The sequence below is a fragment of the Ascaphus truei genome, chromosome 8 (assembly GCF_040206685.1).
Source record: "Ascaphus truei isolate aAscTru1 chromosome 8, aAscTru1.hap1, whole genome shotgun sequence".
NCBI classification, from domain to species: domain Eukaryota; kingdom Metazoa; phylum Chordata; class Amphibia; order Anura; family Ascaphidae; genus Ascaphus; species Ascaphus truei.
The window spans coordinates 34,304,916-34,326,305 of NC_134490.1; the positions used below are offsets into that span (position 1 = coordinate 34,304,916).

A 21,390-nucleotide genomic window follows, 5' to 3' on the forward strand; every position below is an offset into this window, starting at 1 on the left:
CAGCACCAGAGTGTCAGACGAGGAATCTTTGGAAGCAACTGAGCGTTTCCCTGATCTGATTTCGAGGGTTATTTCAGTAATAACACCACCCCCCCCCCCCCCCCCAAACTCTGAAAATCCAGACAGCAACACCCTCCCCCCCCTCACTGTGACTGCCCTGTGTGTAGCAGGTGAGGCCCATGCAGTGCTGTATGGGGGGCAGAGAAGGAGTTAATAGATGTCGTAATATGAAAGCGCTCAGCTACATTAGCCCCCTTATTTGACATTAAGACACATTTCTCCCTCCAATAACGTTTTACATCAATAATGCTCAGGTACAAAGAAAAAAAATATAATGCACCCCAATTAACCTTCAGTGCTGGGAGCAACACTGCACAGTTGTGTATACCGCTGTGCATAGCTAGTCCATTCAGCACTCTAAGGGTTAATTTTCCCTATTGCACTTTTCCTTGATGGGGTTTCATCTCCCATTGTAGTAGTAGAATATTTGACCCTTTCACTGCCAGAAGGGCCAGCAATTGGTTAAGGCCAGCTAGGTAAGGTGGACGCTCTCCACACAGCCGTGAAGGGGTTAATGAGCACAGGGAGTTGGCTGAGACTCGACATAATCCTGAGTCCACAAGAATTGGAGAAAGGAGAGGAACAAGACCCCGTCGTTCCTATAAAAAGCCCCCCCAAGGTGCTCACATAGCAAAGGCACAAAGTGGCTACTTCAGTACTGGACACACAAAGATGCGTGCGTGTGTGTATATATATATTTATACACACACACACACACACACACACACACGAGCGTCTCCTCACAGGTAGAGCGGGGTCTCCTGACCGGTCAGCAGTCTGTATGTAGAGGCCGGCATGGTCTTGATATGAACCTGCAAAGAGAGGTAACTGGTAGCAGGCGAGCAGGAGCTGAACAGAAGCAACGTTACACACACACTCTCTCTAATAACATTTGTTCCTATGGCCGCTAACAGAATTCTTGGGGCCCAGGAAAATTGTGAAGAATGCCGTAACAGCTGCAAGGGTTCCAATCACATTGTCTTTGTATCGTCCCCAAGTCTCTTTTACCTTGTGACTGTCTCCCTCATGTCTTATTTTTTTTTTGCTTTATCTCGTCTTTCTTCTTCTTTCCATTTATGCATTTCTCAAAATACGTTTTACCCCTATCCATCTCTTTCCTGTCTCTCCTGCCCTTGACCCCAAGCATGTCTGTCTCCTCTCCCACCTCCCAGCATGTCTGTCTCCTCTTCTCCCCCACCTCCCAGCATGTCTGTCTCCTCTTCTCCCCCACCTCCCAGCATGCCTGTCTCCTCTAACCCCCCTCCCAGCATGTTTTTCTCCTCTAACCACCCCAGCAGGTCTCTCTCCTCTAACCCCCCCCCCCCCCCCCAAGCATGTCTCCTCTAACCCCCATGTCTGTCTCTCTCGCTCCTCTTCCCGCTTGTCTCCCTCCCCCATGTCTCTTCTTTTCTCCCCCTGAGACTCTGCATGGAGAAAAGGATCTCTCTCTTGGCCCCTGCAGAGAACTGATGTCTGCAGCGGGCCAGGGCGGCAGTACCAGCTGTTCTTACCTGTCAGCGCCCTTGCTTGTTCTTCTCCCTCTTCTTTTAAAAAGGGAAAACTATTTTATTAGAGTCCCAAGTTATTTAGAGAGAGACCTGTGCACAGAAAGGAGCGCACCTGAGAAATAAGCCAATGCTAACCATTTACATATCAAAGTGAGCAAATTTCCCAGGTGTCTCAGGGGTGTTCTGTTTTATACACAAGCACTCACCTTGTATAAAGGCGTCTCCACTCTCTTTCTCCCCCCACCCCTCTCTCTCCTACATACCTCCCCCGTAGCATTCAGCAGGGTCTGTATTATCTTCTCGTGAGCTGTGGCCACCACACTCTGCCCGTTTATCTCGATGATCCGATGTCCCACGCGGATCCCCCCTCGCTCTGCGATGCCCCCCCGGACCAGACTGCAGATCTGGGCACGGACACAGAGGGATTAGGACCATGTACACATTGATCTGTCTGTCTTTATATAGCGATGAAACCAAATGATTTAGACCGGCGCTAGAAAAAAGTGCAGTGATAGGGTGATAAATTCACATAGAACAGAAGTGTAACTAAAACGATTTCTCAACCTTCCTATGGGGAATATGTACAGATTCCCCTCAAATGGAATTGATGCAGGTGGTTGGAAGGGAGCAATGGTTGCAGGAACACCCCAAAAAATAAAATACAAAAAAGATGATTGTGCAGTATATTGTGATAATATGGACAATGAAGTATCTTGGCTCTATAGATTGCCTACTTACAACAAGTAGGTATAAAAACAGCGTTTGACAAGACCAGATGGTGTATAGCAGGCTGCAATGACAGGATCCCCACAAACTTGAGGTGAAGGAGATCTCACTCAGGTACGGATGAATAAGTACATATAAAATGTACACGTAGCGTTTACTTTAGAGGTATAACGAGCGTCTGTTGTAGATCCTCTGGCTGTTGTAGCTCCTGGTGATCCTCGTCGGATCGCAGTGAATGGCGTCTGACGTCACTTCCGGCGCAAGGGTGACGGCTTCCGATCCGGGACACACAGGGGCTGGCAAAGTTTTGCTGTTTGCATCCGTACCTGAGTGAGATCTCCTTCACCTCAAGTTTGTGGGGATCCTGTCATTGCGGCCTGCTATACACCATCTGGTCTTGTCAAACGCTGTTTTTATACCTACTTGTTGTAAGTAGGCAATCTATAGAGCCAAGATACTTCATTGTCCATATTATCACAATATACTGCACAATCATCTTTTTTGTATTTTATTTTTTGGGGTGTTCCTGCAACCATTGCTCCCTTCCAACCACCTGCATCAATTGTCTTTATATAGCGCCAAAAGTGTACTCAGCGCTTCACAAAGAATACAGTACAGGGAACTATAATAAAACAATAAGTGCAGCAAAATCAGACACTAGGAAAGGAAATCCCTGCCCCGAAGAGCTTACATTCTAAGAGGTTTGATGGGAGACTTACAGAGACAGCAGGTGAGGGAATAAGTGCTGTAGATGGCAGTGCTTTGCCACAATGGGTGGTAGGAGTGTCTGTGGGACAATAGCCATGAGCGCAGGCTATTGGGATGCTTGATTTGTGGGGCGAGTTTTAAGGTTAGTCAGTATTAAACACCATTAGCAGGGGAAGAGGTGGCAGTGAGGTGTGGGTGAGATCAGGTGTGTATGTCTGGGTTCAGGATTAGGGGAGATCCCCAGCAGCAGGAAGGAGTAGAGAGAGGGTGTGAATAGAGGATTTGTGGGGGTGCTTTTTATTGAGGGGTAAGGAAGTTGTTGGGAAAGAGGTGTATAAATAATGGTGCAGTGTATGGCCACAGGCGGAGGGGAGGAGAGATGAAAAAAATGTGGACAGAAGGGGAGTCGGGCAGTTGGAGAGAACAGAAATGTTTACAAAGGAGTGAGGAGACATTAAACAGAAAAAGCAATAGGGAGGGCATAATGAGATGCAGGAGGAGAGACTAAACCAGAAATTGTAAGATAGGAAGAGTACAAACTATCACAGCATTTAGAAAGTCAAGTTCTCACAGTTGCAAAGTTGTTGTTGTAATGCAGAGTCCAGATTTTCTTGCATATTTATATAGACACAGATTGTGTACAATGCGCTCGCCCCCTCCCGCACTCACCACTCCGTCCTCCACACAGAACCCCAGCTGGTGGGTGACGCTGGGACGCTGGATGATCGCTGTGGTAACAGGGGGACAGCGCACGATGCTCAGACTCACTTCAGACTGACCCTTGAGTTCCTGGAGGAGACGGCAGAGGGGTTAATATATCACAATATCGAGTGCCCACTCTACTTCGTGTCTCGCCCACTTCGCTACCCACTTGCTTTATTTCCCTCCCCCCACCCCACACTCCTTGCTCTCTTCTCTGCCCAAACCGCTCATTTTTTCCCTTCGCCACCTCTCACCCGGATCAGCCCCTGGGATGTAGCGAGGGGTAGCCCCACCAGGCTGGTGCCGTTGACACAGGTCACATGATCCCCGATGCTCAGCTCGCCACTGCGCTCCGCCGGCCCCCCATGCATCAAGTTGGCAATGACTACGGTGGGAAGCAGGGACCCCCATCCTGACTCCACCACAGCCACACCTAGCACCTCCCCCCGCTGCTTCTGGATACACACCTGGGGGGGGGAAACAGTGTAAGAGAGAGCGCTGGGTGCGAGGATTGCCCATAAGGGTGCTGTAGGGGGAATTTGTTCATTACAGTGCTTAGGGGGGGGATTGGCACATAACAGTGAATGGGGAAGGGATTGGCATATAACAGTGCATGGAGTGGGGATTGGCGCATAACAGTGCAGGGGGAAGGGATTGGCGCATAACAGTGCAGGGGGAAGGAATTGGCGCATAATAGTGCAGGGGGAAGGGATTGGCGCATAACAGTGCAGGGGGAAGGGATTGGTGCATAACAGTGCAGGGGGAAGGGATTGGCGCATAACAGTGCAGGCAGAAGGGATTGGCGTATAACAGTGCAGGGAGAAGGGATTGGCGCATAACAGTGCAGGGGGAAGGGATTGGCGCATAACAGTGCAGGGGGAAGGGTTTGGCGCATAACAGTGCAGGGGGAAGGGATTGGCGCATAACAGTGCAGGGGGAAGGGATTGGCGCATAAAAGTGCATGGGGAAGGATTGGCGCATAACAGTGCATGGGGGAGGGATTGGCGCATAACAGTGCAGGGGGAGGGATTGGCGCATAACAGTGCATGGGGGAGGGATTGGCGCATACAGTGCATGGAGGGGGGGGATTGGCGCATTATAGTGCATGGGGGGGATTTTGTGCAAAACAGTGCATATGGGGGGGGGTGAAGTTGGATTAACACATAACAGTACAGGGGGGGGGAAGAGTGCCCCCCCCCCCCCGGCCCTTACCTCCCTGCAGTTATCACTCTTGCTGAAATGAGCGAGGTCCGCGTTGTACAGCTGGTCCTGCCCCCGCGCACGCTCCGTTCCTGCATGCTCTGCCCCCTCAGAGCGCAGGAAGTTCTGATACGCTAGGCCAAAAGCCTGACCAATGGCCTGCGCGATCATCTGAGCCTGGGGGAGGGAAGGAGGGCATCAGAGAGAGGGTGGATGGGGTAGACACAGAGAGGATCGGGAAGATACAGAGAGGACGTATACAGAGCGGGAGATACAGAGAGGACGTATACAGAGCGGGAGAGAGGGGCTGTCATGGTATAGCAACATAAAAGTGAAATGCTGTGTGAAGTATGGCAACCAAATCCCAGATCCACAAAGGGGTGCTAAGCTTTAGCCCACATATGAATGGGAGCAAAGGCGTGCTAAAGCTTAGCACCCTTTTGTGGATCTGGGCCCAAGAGGTTCACCTTTGTACTTTTATCCTGCTTCACTATGGCAGTGATGGACGGTGTCATAAACAATTAAGATGGCATGGTTTAATTGCAGGCTAGGTAATCAAGTAATTGTGGAAATGCATTTTTTTTTGGTTCAGAAACCAGAGATCCAACAGTATGTATTAAAACGAGAGGATGGGCAGTGCGATGTGTCGCAGGTACACAGCGGGGCTGGTGGGGAAGATGCTATCAGAAGCTCTGCAATCTTCAAAGACTAATCATAAAACCTCACTGAGACCAGACCATAGAACAGGGGTGGCCAACTCCAGTCCTCAAGGGCCACCAACAGGTCAGGTTTTAAGGTGTTATTTTATATTGCAGACAGATTACAATTTACACTGTTAAATTGCCCCCCAAGCCCACCCTCTTTTGAAATTCTAGTTGGCAAAATCTGCCTCCCCTTTTCTAAGCCCATCTTGCTCGCTGGCATCTACCGCCCCCCTAAAGCCCCTCTACAATCCCTAGCTGATATCACCCAGTTTCTTGGCTCCATTTCCTCTCTGAACGAGAAGAGTGAGCTGCTAGTTCTTGGGGATTTCAACTTCAACTGGCTTGACCCTAAAAACCATAAAATCCAGATACAACTCAAGTCACTTAACCAATCACAACTCATTTCCCAACCCACACGGACAAACCTGAAATCGCACAACCATTCCTTGCTAGACTGGATTCTCTCCTCAAACCCCAGCAGAATCCAATCCTCTGGCATCCTTCCTGACATTTTCAGTGACCATGCAATAGTGTACTGTGTAAGGAAAATTAAAACGCCCCATTCAAGCCCTAAAGTTCTCCTCAATAGAACATTTAAAAACTTTAACCCACAACAGTTTCTGGATGACCTTACCAACTGCCCATGGCACAGAATCGATTTAATTCCCGACCCTGATTCTGCGCTCGACTATTTCCAGTCCGAGTTCTTAAAACTCTGTGATACCCATGCTCCACTACGCAAAATAAGGGTAAGGGGGGCCCATCTTCCATGGGTTACATCTGACCTTATTGCACTCTACCAGCTCAGGGATACCTTGTGGAAAAGCTACAAAGTAACTGGCACTACCAAGGAACTCAATCACTACAGATGCCTGCGGAACATGTGCACAAGGCAAACAAGGCACACAAAAGCACAATGTTACTCTGACAATCTCCACCAAAATACATCAAACCCAGCTAACTTCTGGAAGGTTATCAACAATATATTCCAGCCTCCTAACCATCAACAACCAAGTAATATCACTAAGGGGGATATTACTCTGACAAACCCCACCGACATTGCAAATGCATTTAATGATTACTTTGTGGCGTGTGCCACTAACTTATTAGCAAAACGCAGCCCAAACCACAAACCTGAATCTCATCCTGGGAGTGTCCACATAGCCCCACCCCCTCCCAACACTGCCCACAATTTTCAATTTGGCCCAGTATCTGAAGAGGAGATTACACAAGCGCTCCTCAAACTAAAACTAAGCAGCCAATGCGGACCCGACTTACTACAATCTAGGTTCCTACGACTTGGTGCCCCAGCCATTGCCAAACCAATTGCTTCCATAGTCAACTCTATCCTATCTGCAGGCCATATCTCTAAGCCCTGGAAAACTGCCAGAGTTGTCCCAATCTTCAAAAGTGGGGACAAAAACACTGTCTCAAACTACAGACCAATCTCACTTCTCCCAATTCTATCCAAAGTCATGGAAAAATGTGTCCACTCCCAATTAAGCGATTACTATACCAAGACAAATTTCCCAGCCAATTCCAATCTGGGTTTAGTCCCAAACACTCCACCGTAACTACCCTGCTAAAAGTTTGCAATGAAATCCAGTGTGGAATGGAACGGGGACAACTCACTGGTGCAGTATTCCTAGATTTTGCAAAGGCTTTTGATACAGTTGATCATGCTATCCTGCTTAACAAACTCCAGAGCTATGGAATAGGGAAGCATGCTTTAAACTGGTTTCAGTCCTACCTATCAGGAAGATCCCAACATGTGTCCATCTCAGGCTCTAACTCCAACCCCCTGGATATCACCTGTGGTGTCCCGCAAGGCTCTGTTCTGGGGCCCCTACTCTTCTCAATGTTCATTAATGATCTTCCCACAGCTTGTAAGGAAGCCTCAATACACGTGTATGCAGATGACACAATCCTATATGCACACAGCCATAGCCTCTCTGACCTTCAACACATACTTCAGTCTGACTTTTTGAGACTCGAAAACTGAATTTCCCAAAACAAACTGTTTTTAAATACGGACAAGACTGTAACAATGGTATTTGGGACCAAGACTAAATTTTTAAAGCTTCCAGCGACTGAGCTCCAAATTAGAACCAACGCTAACACCACCCTAACACCTGTCACTAGTTTTAAATACCTGGGCTTATGGTTTGAATCCCACTTAACATTCGGAATGCACATTGATACCCTGACAACCAAGACCTATGCCAAACTAGGGGTACTTTACAGGAACAAATCCTCCCTAAGTCTCCTGGTCAGAAAGCGTATCGCACAGCAGATGCTAATGCCAATTATTGACTATCGAGACAGTATATGGCACAGCACCTCAAACCCACCTTAGCAAACTTGACACCCTCTACAATTCAATTTGTCGTTATGTTCTCCAATGCAACTACAACACACATCACTGCGAAATGCTCAAAGAACTATTTTGGTCATCACTAGAGTCTAGGCGCAAAGTTCACCTTTCCTGTCTTGCCTTTAAATTCTTTATGGGCAAGCTACCCAGCTATCTGAACAAGCTCCTCACCCCTACCACTTGCAGCACTTATCACCTGAGATCAGACTCCAAAAGACTGTTCATGGTCCCAAGGCTCAACAAAGTATCCGGACGTTCCTCCTTCTCTTACCGTGCACCCCAAAACTGGAACAACCTACCAGAGACTCTCACATCCACCACCAGTTTAAGTTCTTTCAAATCTAAGGCTGTCTCACATTTTAATCTGGTCTGTAACTGTTTCATTCGCCCATAATATATATTTTCTTTAACTGTGCATGCAATGTCTTGTATATAATGTATACCCTGTTCATTTATGTAACTGTATTTGTAACCATGTATTATTTGTCCTAACTCTGTGCCCAGGACATACTTGAAAACGAGAGGTAACTCTCAATGTATTACTTCCTGGTAAAATATTTTATAAAATAAAATAAATAAAATCCCTGCTTCAGCACACGTGGCTCAAGTAACCTAATAAACCAAGGTAAAGAGAGTAGAGTGATTGGATTTACAGTTGCCAGTGGGTAATTATGGTGTCACATTTATATTATATAGATACACCACAATTCAACCAGCAAGGAATAAGTGTGATCAGAGCTCAGCTGAGTGCTCTCTGTGTAACTGTGGGCAAAGGTATGGGTAAATCTGTACCATTGCTGTTGCTGGCTTGACCTCAGGTAACCTATAGGGGATCTGCAGCAGTGATCAGGATAAGTATATCTGACTATCGCATATCATCGAGATATCTACCTATAGCGGCGGAGCCCGTTGATTTCAATGGGAGAGTGAAAAGCAGAGATTTCCTTTAGCTATGGCGGAGAATCCTGCATTAAAGTTAATAGGGGATTTTAACTTGGTTTTGGTATCTCCGGTTCTGGGGGTCGTGGAAGGCTGAAACTTGGCCACTATTGCAAAGGTCTTCCGGCATGAGGACCTGGCAAATTTCAGCCCGCTCAGACCCACAGAACGGATTATTTTAATATGTGAAGATTATAAAGAATGAATTGTATTTTGGGTCTGGTATAAAAACGCAGAGCCCATATGGTATGTTAATGCTCAGGGGGGGAGACAAGTGGTCTACAATAAACCCCTGATCAAAGGCTCCCCCACCCTGCTTGTGCATGCTAGCACAAAGGAAAGCAGGACATGAGTACTTGATGACAAGTGTTATGTTTCACACCTTGGGACAAAGGGTTTTCTGGCCCAAGCAGACTTTAAGACGCCAGTCTTGTGGGAGGGGGGGGCTAGGGAAATAAGCCCGATTAGAATAATATCCACCCAGTGGGCAGGTATGACTGTGCCCCTCAGGTGAGGTGGCAAGGAGGGATTGGGTGCAGATAATTGTCCTCCAATGACTTGCACTCAATGCCAGAGTATAGGAGTGGAACTCCATATAAACAAATGTAAGCTCTATACTTAGTGTCTTCATGTCTTTTCGTGATGGCTTCGATTTTACCAACTACTTGATGCCTGATTGCTGTATGAATTGCTAATCCTGTTCCTGATTGCTTCATCATCCCAACCCCTAAGTGTTATTTCTTGCCTGTTATTTGTATCCTCTTGTGTGTTCACCTTCTTTAAGGAATAAACTATATTTATTATATCCAAGTCGTGTTCAATTCAACCCAGATATTTTCGTGTATATTATACCGTTACTAGCTACCATGACAGAGGGACACAAAGTGAGATCTAACTGGGGGTACACGGTGTGTGGATCTCATACAGTACCTTCAACCTCGGACATCCCAATGGAACCTATTTCAAATCATTTGAGATGCCTGCTCACAACTTCTTCATATGGTAAATTATATGCTTCTGTTTAATTCCCCTTCATTTTACTATCTAACCGTATTTTTGGTTTCTGTAGCTTTGTAATCACTTTTCCTGTACAAGCACTGTAACGAATTTTGTCTTCACGCTCTAATTGAACCTATTACTTTTAAGACATGTTGCTAAATTAGGGTTTTGGTCATTTGTATGTCCTTCTGCGGGAACAGGTACTTCAGAGGTGTAAGCCCTTAAAATAAACCTGGTGGTGGCAACGTAATTAGGATTCAGTGTGACGGTTTTGGGGTTGTGAGTACTCATTTGAAGTGCCCTGCGATGGATGGCCAGCTGTTGTCGACCCCTTTCACACACGAGCACGTGGGCAAGCGTGTACATGACAGGGGGATACATAGACAGAGAGTGGAGATATAAATGGAGAGAAGAGGGAGAGGTGGAATCAGACATTGCCTGGACCTCTCCCATGCGTTATGCCGCGCTTATAGTGCCAGCGACGCTGACGTCATGCTGCGGACGCTGGAAAAATCAAATTGAAGTGACCTCCAGCGATCGAGACCAAGCCGTCGCGCCGTCCTGTCGCTCCTACTATAAGCGCACGACAGCGTCAATACATTTGTTTTGACGCAATATCGCATCGCCATCACTATAAGCGCGGCCTAACTCTCTTGCCCTATATTTCTTCCCTCGTCTCCTCAGGGACAAGTTACCCAGCATGCCCCAGGGGTTACGCACATCGGCAGAGTGGAAGACATGGCACAGCATCCTGTACTGCTTCCTCTGCGTGGGGGGACGGTCCTGGCTGCGTGGGGACTTCCTGCGTGCCATCAGAACCACAACGCTGCCGATGTCAGCTATATAGGAGATGGTCTGCAGTGGGTGATCCATCAGGGCCTCCTACAACACGGCACCAGGGGAGAGAGTTACACGTGTGCAACTAACAGGTGCACGCACAACACTGAAAACAAACACAGGACATAGCGCGCACACACCCTTTCGGGGTCTGACCTGTGTGTCTGCAGTCAGCACCTTAACCCTTCGTGTGGACACCATCACATCCACCTCTGTCATTGGCTGCGACTCCCCATCTGGTGCCTGAGAGGTTATAAAGGAGAGAGTCACACGGGGTTTCAGCATTGCCAAGAGGTCCCCTGCTCCCGGCCTCCTATCCTCCCCCCACTCCACTCTCTCACCTTGACCCTATCCATTGCCTCCTGTGCCTGTGTCATGCGTGTGCTGGGGGACGGGTTCTTGTCTGACTGCAGCTGTGTCGACCCTAGGTACTTGGCCCCAAACATTACCCCGTCTAGCAAATCTTCAGGTTCACATGGGCCGGGCACTGAGGGAGACAAGACGGAGAGAGTCAGGGTTCCTCTGATGAAGGAGAGGGCATAACCATGGCAAATTAGGGTCACCTTACAATATAAAGCATCATCAAGTGTTTTCTACTCACCCCAAAAATATACTGGGGCCTGAATTTAGATTTATTGAATAATAAACAATAAAAGTGTGTGTATATAGCTCTACTAAGCTTCCTTTATCCCTTTTAGGGCGACTTACCATCTGGCAACATGGGGTAACGGGGCGAGGCCTCCAGGGTCTGCAGAAGAACAATAGGAAGAGCTTACAATCTAATATACAGAGTAACAGATACGATATAGAGAGAAGGTAATCCTGCCCTGCTGAGCTTACACTCTAATACACATAGGTATAGATACAATACAGGGAGAAAGTGAACCATTGGGAGAAGGGTAGCAGACAGCCCAGAGCAGAGAGCACAGAACTGAGATATGAGGAGGGGCTCCTGTCTCTTACCTCCTCATCGCTGTCCTGAGTGGGGCACTGCTGAGTCTCTCCCCATGCTGCCTCGGACACCTCTGCCAGGCTGCAGGACGAATCCTCCCTGCTCATCTCAGAGGAGGGGGAGGAGGGAGTCTCTCCAATCCCAAATCCCGGACTCCCCCCATCTGCATCCTGCGGGGGGCAGAAGCCTGGCGGCTCGTTCCTGGGTACCGCCTCCAGTCTCGCCAGGGGTGTGCCCGTGCCCCCCTCTACCAGCGCTACCCCTTCATACTGCAAGAGGCTCAGTAGATTCTCTGTGCCCGCATCCAGCAGGAAGAGTCCGTGGCTGTTTGATGGCACAGTGCCCGGCTCTGATACCCGTCGGAGCGTCCGTGCCAACCCTTTCCCTGTGGCTATATGCAATGGGCATGGATGGCACTCAGTCTGCCCCTCCTGGGGTCCCTCGCCTATTATGGATGTTTCTTGGCAGGGACTGGCACTGGATTGGCACAGCTCCCCCTGCCCGGGCTGGTGGTCCAGAGTGGGTAGCTGGCTCAGCAGCTCCTGCATGTGGAAGGTGCCTACGGGCACTATAATGTCCAACAGGGCATCCATCTCCATGCCCATCATTTCGGAGGCATCTGGGGGTCTGGTGTCCATTTCGGGGCAGCTGTCCACTCGAGGGGGCGCCCTACCCGCTGTGTCGGGCACCTTGGGACACTCGGGGGAGGGGGGAGAGTGCTGGCAAGCCCCAGCACTACCCTCTCGGGTCTCTGTAAGGCAAGAGCCAGGGGGACTGCCCGGCTCTGTGGTCTCCAGGTCCATCTCTGGGGGGTAAGGGAGGGCCCCTAGGGGGCAGGATGTGGAGGAGGAGGGGGGGATCAGTTGTGTCTGAAAGTCCATTCCGTTCTCCATTGCTCTGATACCCCAAGTGGGGGCAACTTGTTACCCTGAGGTGGAGAGGAGAGTGGGGTGAGTGTGAGAGACACTACTGTCATTCCTAATACACCCTCCTCCTATCAACCTCTCCTCCTCCTGTCACCTCTCACAGGCCCCCCGTCACCTCTCACAGGCCCCCCGTCACCTCACAGGCCCCCCCGTCACCTCTCACAGGCCCCCCCGTCACCTCTCACAGGCCCCCCGTCACCTCTCACAGGCCCCCCGTCACCTCTCACTGGCCCCCCCGTCACCTCTCACAGGCCCCCCCGTCACCTCTCACAGGCCCCCCGTCACCTCTCACAGGCCCCCCCGTCACCTCTCACAGGCCCCCCCGTCACCTCTCACAGGCCCCCCCGTCACCTCTCACAGGCCCACCCGTCACCTCTCACAGGCCCACCCGTCACCTCTCACAGGCCCCCCCGTCACCTCTCACAGGCCCTCCCCGTCACCTCTCACAGGCCCTCCCCGTCACCTCTCACAGGCCCCCCCGTCACCTCTCACTGGCCCCCCGTCACCTCTCACTGGCCCCCCCCCGTCACCTCTCACTGGCCCCCCCGTCACCTCTCACTGGCCCCCCCGTCACCTCTCACAGGCCCCCCCCGTCACCTCTCACCTCTCACTGGCCCCCCCGTCACCTCTCACAGGCCCCCCCGTCAACTCTCACAGGCCCGTCACCTCTCACAGGCCCCCCGTCACCTCTCACAGGCCCCCCCGTCACCTCTCACAGGCCCCCCCGTCACCTCTCACAGGCCCCCCCGTCACCTCTCACAGGCCCCCCGTCACCTCTCACAGGCCCCCCGTCACCTCTCACACACGCACCCCCGTCACCTCTCACACACGCACCCCCGTCACCTCTCACACACGCACCCCCGTCACCTCTCACACACGCACCCCCGTCACCTCTCACACACGCACCCCCGTCACCTCTCACACACGCACCCCCGTCACCTCTCACACACGCACCCCCGTCACCTCTCACACACGCACCCCCGTCACCTCTCACACACGCACCTTCGTCACCTCTCACACACGCACCCCCGTCACCTCTCACACACGCACCCCCGTCACCTCTCACACAGGCACCCCCGTCACCTCTCACACACGCACCCCCGTCACCTCTCACACGCACCCCCGTCACCTCTCACACACGCACCCCCGTCACCTCTCACACACGCACCCCCGTCACCTCTCACACGCACCCCCGTCACCTCTCACACACGCACCCCCGTCACCTCTCACACACGCACCCCCGTCACCTCTCACACACGCACCCCCGTCACCTCTCACACACGCACCCCCGTCACCTCACACACGCACCCCCGTCACCTCACACACGCACCCCCGTCACCTCTCACACTCCCCCTCCTGTCACCTCTCACACACCCCCCTCCTGTCACCTCTCACACCCCCCCTCCTGTCACCTCTCACACACCCTCTTCCTGTCACCTCTCACACCCCCCCTCCTGTCACCTCTCACACACACCCCTCCTGTCACCTCTCACACCCCCCCTCCTGTCACCTCTCACACCCCCCCTCCTGTCACCTCTCACACACCCCCTCCTGTCACCTCTCACCCCCCCCCTCCTGTCACCTCTCACCCCCCCCTCCTGTCACCTCTCACACCCCCCCTCCTGTCACCTCTCACACCCCCCCTCCTGTCACCTCTCACACACACCCCTCCTGTCACCTCTCACACACACCCCTCCTGTCACCTCTCACACACACCACTCCTGTCACCTCACACCCCCCCCTCCTGTCACCTCTCACACCCCCCCCTCCTGTCACCTCTCACACCCCCCCTCCTGTCACCTCTCACACCCCCCCTCCTGTCACCTCTCACACACCCCCCTCCTGTCACCTCTCACCCCCCCCCTCCTGTCACCTCTCACCCCCCCCCTCCTGTCACCTCTCACCCCCCCCCTCCTGTCACCTCTCACCCCCCCCCTCCTGTCACCTCTCACACACACCCCTACTGTCACCTCTCACACACCCCCCTACTGTCACCTCTCACACACCCCCCTACTGTCACCTCTCACACACCCCCCTACTGTCACCTCTCACACACCCCCCCTGTCACCTCTCACACACCCCCGTCACAAACCCCCCCTGTCACCTCTCACACACCACCGTCACCTCTCACACACCCCCGTCACACCCCCCCCGTCACCTCTCACACCCCCCCGTCACCTCTCACACCCCCCCGTCACCTCTCACACCCCGACACCTCTCACACACCCCGACACCTCTCACCCCCCCCGTCACCTCTCACCCCCCCCCCGTCACCTCTCACCCCCCCCCGTCACCTCTCACCCCCCCCCCGTCACCTCTCACCCCCCCCCCGTCACCTCTCACCCCCCCCGTCACCTCTCACCCCCCCGTCACCTCTCACACCCCCCCATGTCACCTCTCACACCCCCCCGTCACCTCTCACACCCCCCCGTCACCTCTCACACCCCCCCCCGTCACCTCTCTCACACCCCCGTCACACCTCTCACACCCCCCGTCACCTCTCACCCCCCCCGTCACCTCTCACACCCCCCCGTCACCTCTCACACCCCCCCGTCACCTCTCACACACACTCCCGTCACCTCTCACACACACCCCCGTCACCTCACACCCCCCCCCACCTCTCACACCCCCCCCCCCACCTCTCACACCCCCCCCCCCCACCTCTCACCCCCCCCCCCACCTCTCACCCCCCCCCCACCTCTCACACCCCCCCCCCCCACCTCTCACACCCCCCCCACCTCTCACACCCCCCCCCACCTCTCACACCCCCCCCACCTCTCACACACCCCCCCCACCTCTCACACACCCCCCCCCCACCTCTCACACCCCCCCCCACCTCTCACACACCCCCCCCCCCACCTCTCACACCCCCCCCCCCCCACCTCTCACACACCCCCCCCACCTCTCACACACCCCCCGTCACCTCTCACACCCCCCCCCCGTCACCTCTCACACACCCCCCCCGTCACCTCTCACACCCCCCCCGTCACCTCTCACCCCCCCCCCGTCACCTCTCACACCCCCCCGTCACCTCTCACACCCCCCCGTCACCTCTCACACCCCCCCCGTCACCTCTCACACCCCCCCGTCACCTCTCACACCCCCCCCGTCACCTCTCACACCCCCCCCGTCACCTCTCACACCCCCCCGTCACCTCTCACACCCCCCCGTCACCACACACACCCCCCCTGTCACCCCCCTCTGTCACCCCCCCCCCTGTCACCACACCCCCCCTGTCACCACACCCCCCCCCTGTCACCCCCCCTGTCACCACACCCCCCCTGTCACCACACCCCCCCCCTGTCACCCCCCCTGTCACCACACCCCCCCTGTCACCACACCCCCCCCCCTGTCACCACACCCCCCCCCCCCTGTCACCACACCCCCCCCCCTGTCACCACACCCCCCCCCCCCTGTCACCACACACACACCCCCCTGTCACCACACACACACCCCTGTCACCACACACACACACCCCTGTCACCACACACACACCCCTGTCACCTCTCACACACCCCGCCACCCGCGCATGGACCGAGAGGTGGCAAGGCACGCGCATGTAGCCCGGTTACTCACAGGCTGAGGGTGCCCTGTGCTCCGCCATGTTGCTGCGCTGGGACCGCGCGGGGGATTCCGGGAGATGTAGTCCAAGGGAGAAGAGATTGGTTGAGGGGCAACAGGGAAGGGTCAATGAAGGGGACAGGAAAGGGGGACAAAAAGACGGGAGAGAGAGGGGGCAACAAGAGAGAGAAAGAGAGGGGGGGGGGCAACAATGAACTGACAAATCACACTCAATGAGACCGAGGTGCAGGGGTCTCTTCCAGCAGTGAGGGGGTTAAGGACAGTGACAGCTCACTGTGGGCGGGGTCACTACACGAACCGGGAAACTACATGTCCCGGCGTGCAGTGCGGCGTGTCCCGGAAGCCCGGGTTTGCCCTGCACATGTGGGTAACACCTCCGGGCATGGCTGGAAGAGCTGCCACCGGGGCCCTGAGAGCTGCGCTGAGCTGCCCCCGCCCTGGGGGAGCCCTGTGCTGGGCCCGGGGATACGCCAAGAAACTGGGTGAGAGGAGAACGGGTGACCTTGGGAATGACACATTTGTACTAACTGCCCCCTTAAATACCCCATTACCTCTCCCGTGTACTGAGGAATACCACCATTACCTGCCAGAGTACTAACCCTAGTCCTGAGAAATACCCCTTCCCTTTACCAGCCCTAAGAAATACCTAATTATTACTCACCCTCTAGAAATACCCGAAACTACATATTGCCCTCTATCATTATTATCACTAAGAAATACCCTCTCCCATTAACAGCCAATAAATATACCCCCAACCATGACTACCACCCTGACAAGTATTATCTTCACATTATCTCCCTCAGTCAATGCCACCCCCAGTATCTGTAACTAAGCACTGGGTAAAGCCTGTCACTCAGCCTCCTCTGTCACCACACATTTATCTCTTCTTCTCTTTCGTCTTTTAATGAACCCACAGGCTGTTACATAGTAGATAAGTTGGAAAAAAGACATGTCCATCAAGTCCCACCTATTTTAAGTTTAGACGACAGTTACTTCTCCTATATTTGTGTTTACAGTATTTTGATCCACAGGAAGGCAAACAAAACAGCCCAAGTGACAGACCCATTATCCAATGATATCTCATACGGGGAAAATTCAATTCCTTCCTGACTCCGATAATAGCAATCAGATATCTTTGTGGATCAACTTCCTTCCCATGTTTATTTATTTGGTATATCCCTGTATACCGTTCCTTTCTAAAAAAAAAAGATGTCCAGCCTTTTTTTTTTTTTAGATATCTATTGTATCTGCCATCATAGTCTCCATGGGTTATAAATTCCACGTTTTAACTGCCCTTACTGTAAAGAACCCTTTCCTTTGTTGCTGGTGAAATCTCCTTTCCTCCAACCTTAAGGTATGACCCTTTGTCCTTTGTACTGCCCTTGAGATGAATAGTTCTTCTGAAAGCTCCTTGTATTGAACCCAACTATATTTGTATATAGTTATCAGATTCCCTCTTAGACGCCTCTTTTCTAATGTAAACAAATCTAATTTAGCTAGCCTCTCCTCATAAATCAGCGTGTCCATCCCCTTTATTAATTTGGTGGCTCTAGTTTCATAATGTCTTTTTTTTTAATGGAGTGGTGCCCAAAATTGTACTCCATATTCAAGATGCGGTCCAACTAATGCTTTATAGAGGGGCATAATTATGTTTACTTCCCTTCCATCCATTCCCCATTTAAGGCAAGATAAGATCTTATTTGCCTTTGCAGCTACTGCCTGACATTGGGCACTATTGCTAAGCCTGCTGTCTGCAAGCACTCCTAAATCCTTCTCCATCAAGGATTCACCTAATTTTTCCCCAGTTAATTTTTAAGTAACCTGTTTATTCTTGTTTCCCAAATGCATAACCTTACATGTATCTGTCTTAAACCTCATCTGCCATTTACCTTCCTAAGTTTAAAGTCTATCCAAGCCTTTCTGGAGACAAATTGCATCCTGCTGAAATTCTACTAGCTTACACAATTAAGTGTCATCAGCAAAGATGGAGACTTTGCTCTCTATGCCAACCTCAAGGTCATAAATAAATAAGTTTAAAAGCCGGGGTCCCAGTACCGATCCTAGAGGTATTCCACTCACAACTTTTGCCCAATCTATAAAGGTTCCTTTTACGACAACTATTTGTTGTCTATCAGTCAACCAGTTTTCAATCCAGGTGTAAATATTTCCTTGATTTTGTACACTAACCTCTTGTGTGGAACCGTATCAAAAGCCTTTGCAAAATCTAAGTAGATCTCATCAACTGCATTGCCTTGGCCTAAATTCCTACTTACTTTCTCCAAGAAACTAAGGTTAGTTTGGCATGACCTATCCTTCATAAATTCATTCTGACTATTAATAAGGTATGAGGTATTCCTGAATATTATCCCGTACTAAACCTTCAAGTAGCTTCCCCACTATTGATGTCAGGCTTACAGGTCTGTAATTCCCTGGTTGTGATCTAGCTCTCTTTTTAAATATAGGCACCATATTAGCATTATGCCAATCTTGTTTCAGTGAATGGGCGTTCCTATGTCTCTGTTACTCTCTAATAGGGCAATAACAACAATTTATTGTACACAGATATCCTTGCACACAAGCCTCTGTCCCGCTGAGTTTACAGTCTAATCTTTGGTGTCTGAGGCACAGGTGGATAATTGACCCAGGCAATTGGAACTAGCCTCACCCACTTCAAAGGCAGTGCCACTTTCGCATTATTATACTACCATTGTCCTCTTCTCCTCTCTGGAGTTTGCCGTATAGAGCAGAGAAGTAAAGCAGTGCGGACGTGGCATCACTGATAATGTGAAGACGCGAGCAAGCGCACAGCGCCAAACATGTAGGTCGTTTTTCCTCCGCTACCATGTTCCAATAAACCAGGTTATTCTGAACAAAATATGGTCACCCTCTTTTTCCAAATGAGCGGATGGTGGTGCAATTTTGCCTATAATGCAGGGGACTGCACGTGACCCCAGGCCCTATAATGCAGGGGACTGCAGGTGACACCAGGCCCTATAATGCAGGGGACTGCACGTGACCCCAGGCCCTATAATGCAGGGGACTGCAGGTGACACCAGGCCCTATAATGCAGGGGACTGCACGTGACCCCAGGCCCTATAATGCAGGGGACTGCAGGTGACACCAGGCCCTATAATGCAGGGGACTGCACGTGACCCCAGGCCCTATAATGCAGGGGACTGCAGGTGACACCAGGCCCTATAATGCAGGGGACTGCACGTGACCCCAGGCCCTATAATGCAGGGGACTGCACGTGACCCCAGGCCTTATAATGCAGGGGACTGCACGTGACGCCAGGCCCTATAATGCAGGGGACTGCAGGTGACACCAGGCCCTATAATGCAGGGGACTGCACAGGACCCCAGGCCCTATAATGCAGGGGACTGCACGTGACCCCAGGCCCTATAATGCAGGGGACTGCACGTGACCCCAGGCCCTATAAGGCAGGGGACGGCACGTTACACCAGGCCCTATAATGCAGGGGACTGCAGGTGACACCAGGCCCTATAATGCAGGGGACTGCACGTGCCCCAGGCTCTATAATGCAGGGGACTGCACGTGACACCAGGCCCTATAATGCAGGGGACTGCACGTGCCCCAGGCTCTATAATGCAGGGGACTGCACGTGACCCCAGGCCCTATAATGCAGGGGACTGCACGTGACCCCAGGCCCTATAATGCAGGGGACGGCACGTTACACCAGGCCCTATAATGCAGGGGACTGCACGTGACACCAGGCCCTATAATGCAGGGGACTGCAGGTGACCCCAGGCTCTATAATGCAGGGGACGGCACGTTACACCAGGCTCTATAATGCAGGGGACTGCACGTTACACCAGGCCCTATAATGCAGGGGACTGCACGTGCCCCAGGCTCTATAATGCAGGGGATTGCACGTGACCCCAGGCCCTATAATGCAGGGGACTGCACGTGACCCCAGGCCCTATAATGCAGGGGACTGCACGTGACCCCAGGCCCTATAATGCAGGGGACTGCACGTGACACCAGGCCCTATAATGCAGGGGACGGCACGTTGCACCAGGCCTTATAATGCAGGGGACTGCACGTGACCCCAGGCCCTATAATGCAGGGGACTGCAGGTGACACCAGGCTCTATAACTCAGGGGACTGCACGTGACCCCAGGCCCTATAATGCAGGGGACTGCACGTGACCCCAGGCTCTATAAGGCAGGGGACTGCACGTGACCTCCGGCCCTATAAGGCAGGGGACTGCACGTGACCTCAGGCCCTATAATGCAGGGGACTGCACGTGACCCCAGGCCCTATAATGCAGGGGACTGCACGTGACCCCAGGCTCTATAATGCAGGGGACTGCAGGTGACGCCAGGCCCTATAATGCAGGGGACTGCACGTGACCCCAGGCCCTATAATGCAGGGGACTGCACGTGACACCAGGCTCTATAATGCAGCGGACTGCACGTGACCCCAGGCCCTATAATGCAGGGGACTGCACGTGACACCAGGCTCTATAATGCAGGGGACTGCACGTGACCCCAGGCCCTATAATGCAGGGGACTGCACGTGACCCCAGGCCCTATAATGCAGGGGACTGCACGTAACCCCAGGCTCTATAATGCAGGGGACTGCACGTGACCCCAGGCCCTATAATGCAGCCGAGAGCACGTTACACCAGGCCCTATAATGCAGGGGACTGCACGTGACACCAGGCCCTATAATGCAGGGGACTGCAGGTGACCCCAGGCCCTATAATGCAGGGGACTGCACGTGACCCCAGGCCCTATAATGCAGGGGACTGCACGTGACCCCAGGCTCTATAATGCAGGGGACTGCACGTGACCCCAGGCTCTATAATGCAGGGGACTGCACGTGACCCCTGGCTCTATAATGCAGGGTACTGCACGTGACCCCAGGCTCTATAATGCAGCCGAGAGCACGTTACACCAGGCCCTATAATGCAGGGGACTGCACGTGACCCCAGGCTCTATAATGCAGGGGACTGCACGTGACCCCTGGCTCTATAATGCAGGGTACTGCACGTGACCCCAGGCTCTATAATGCAGCCGAGAGCACGTTACACCAGGCCCTATAATGCAGGGGACTGCACGTGACACCAAGGAAGCTGAACCAACGGATGCCACATTATCTAATATGACACATTATTTAGTTTATATATTTTCTTCTCATAAGTATGGGT

At 52.4% G+C, this 21,390-nt stretch overlaps 2 protein-coding genes across 3 annotated transcripts in view; one reads left to right on the forward strand and one right to left on the reverse strand.

Moving 5' to 3' along the window:
* Window positions 1–101: 101 nt before the first annotated feature.
* On the reverse strand, window positions 102–16,452 carry APBA3 (amyloid beta precursor protein binding family A member 3). 2 transcript variants are annotated; one of them, XM_075611277.1, is made up of 11 exons: window positions 16,212–16,448; window positions 11,721–12,637; window positions 11,466–11,505; window positions 11,099–11,244; window positions 10,914–11,000; window positions 10,641–10,802; window positions 4,917–5,081; window positions 3,959–4,171; window positions 3,672–3,791; window positions 1,832–1,972; window positions 102–872 (listed from the first exon to the last, which is right to left on the reverse strand). In XM_075611277.1, exons 2-11 carry the CDS (start codon window positions 12,600–12,602, stop codon window positions 801–803), a joined length of 2,028 nt encoding a protein of 675 aa, XP_075467392.1. In that variant the 5' UTR covers window positions 12,603–12,637; window positions 16,212–16,448; the 3' UTR covers window positions 102–800. The 2 variants fall into 2 exon arrangements, with proteins under 2 accessions (XP_075467392.1, XP_075467393.1); XM_075611278.1 differs by lacking the exon at window positions 102–872 and having other exon boundaries at window positions 1,922–2,061; window positions 16,212–16,452.
* Window positions 16,453–16,535: 83 nt separating this feature from the next.
* The window catches only part of MRPL54 (mitochondrial ribosomal protein L54), an 11,776-nt gene continuing 6,921 nt past the window's right edge, over window positions 16,536–21,390 (forward strand). Inside the window, exon 1 of the mRNA XM_075611308.1 lies at window positions 16,536–16,699. Coding sequence (XP_075467423.1) covers window positions 16,579–16,699 — 121 coding nt within the window. The 5' untranslated portion in view covers window positions 16,536–16,578. The remainder of the gene's footprint in view (window positions 16,700–21,390) is intronic.

Excerpts from the sequence above, each read along its gene's own strand:
- APBA3 (XM_075611277.1), bottom strand. The coding sequence starts at position 12,602 with ATGGAGAACGGAATGGACTTTCAGACACAACTGATCCCCCCCTCCTCC. Across the intron at positions 11,506-11,720 it reads CTCAGGACAGCGATGAGGAG|ACCCTGGAGGCCTCGCCCCG; the intron begins GTAAGAGACAGG and ends GTTCTTCTGCAG. Across the intron at positions 5,082-10,640 it reads ATGTCTTCCACTCTGCCGAT|GCTCAGATGATCGCGCAGGC; the intron begins GTGCGTAACCCC and ends TCCCTCCCCCAG.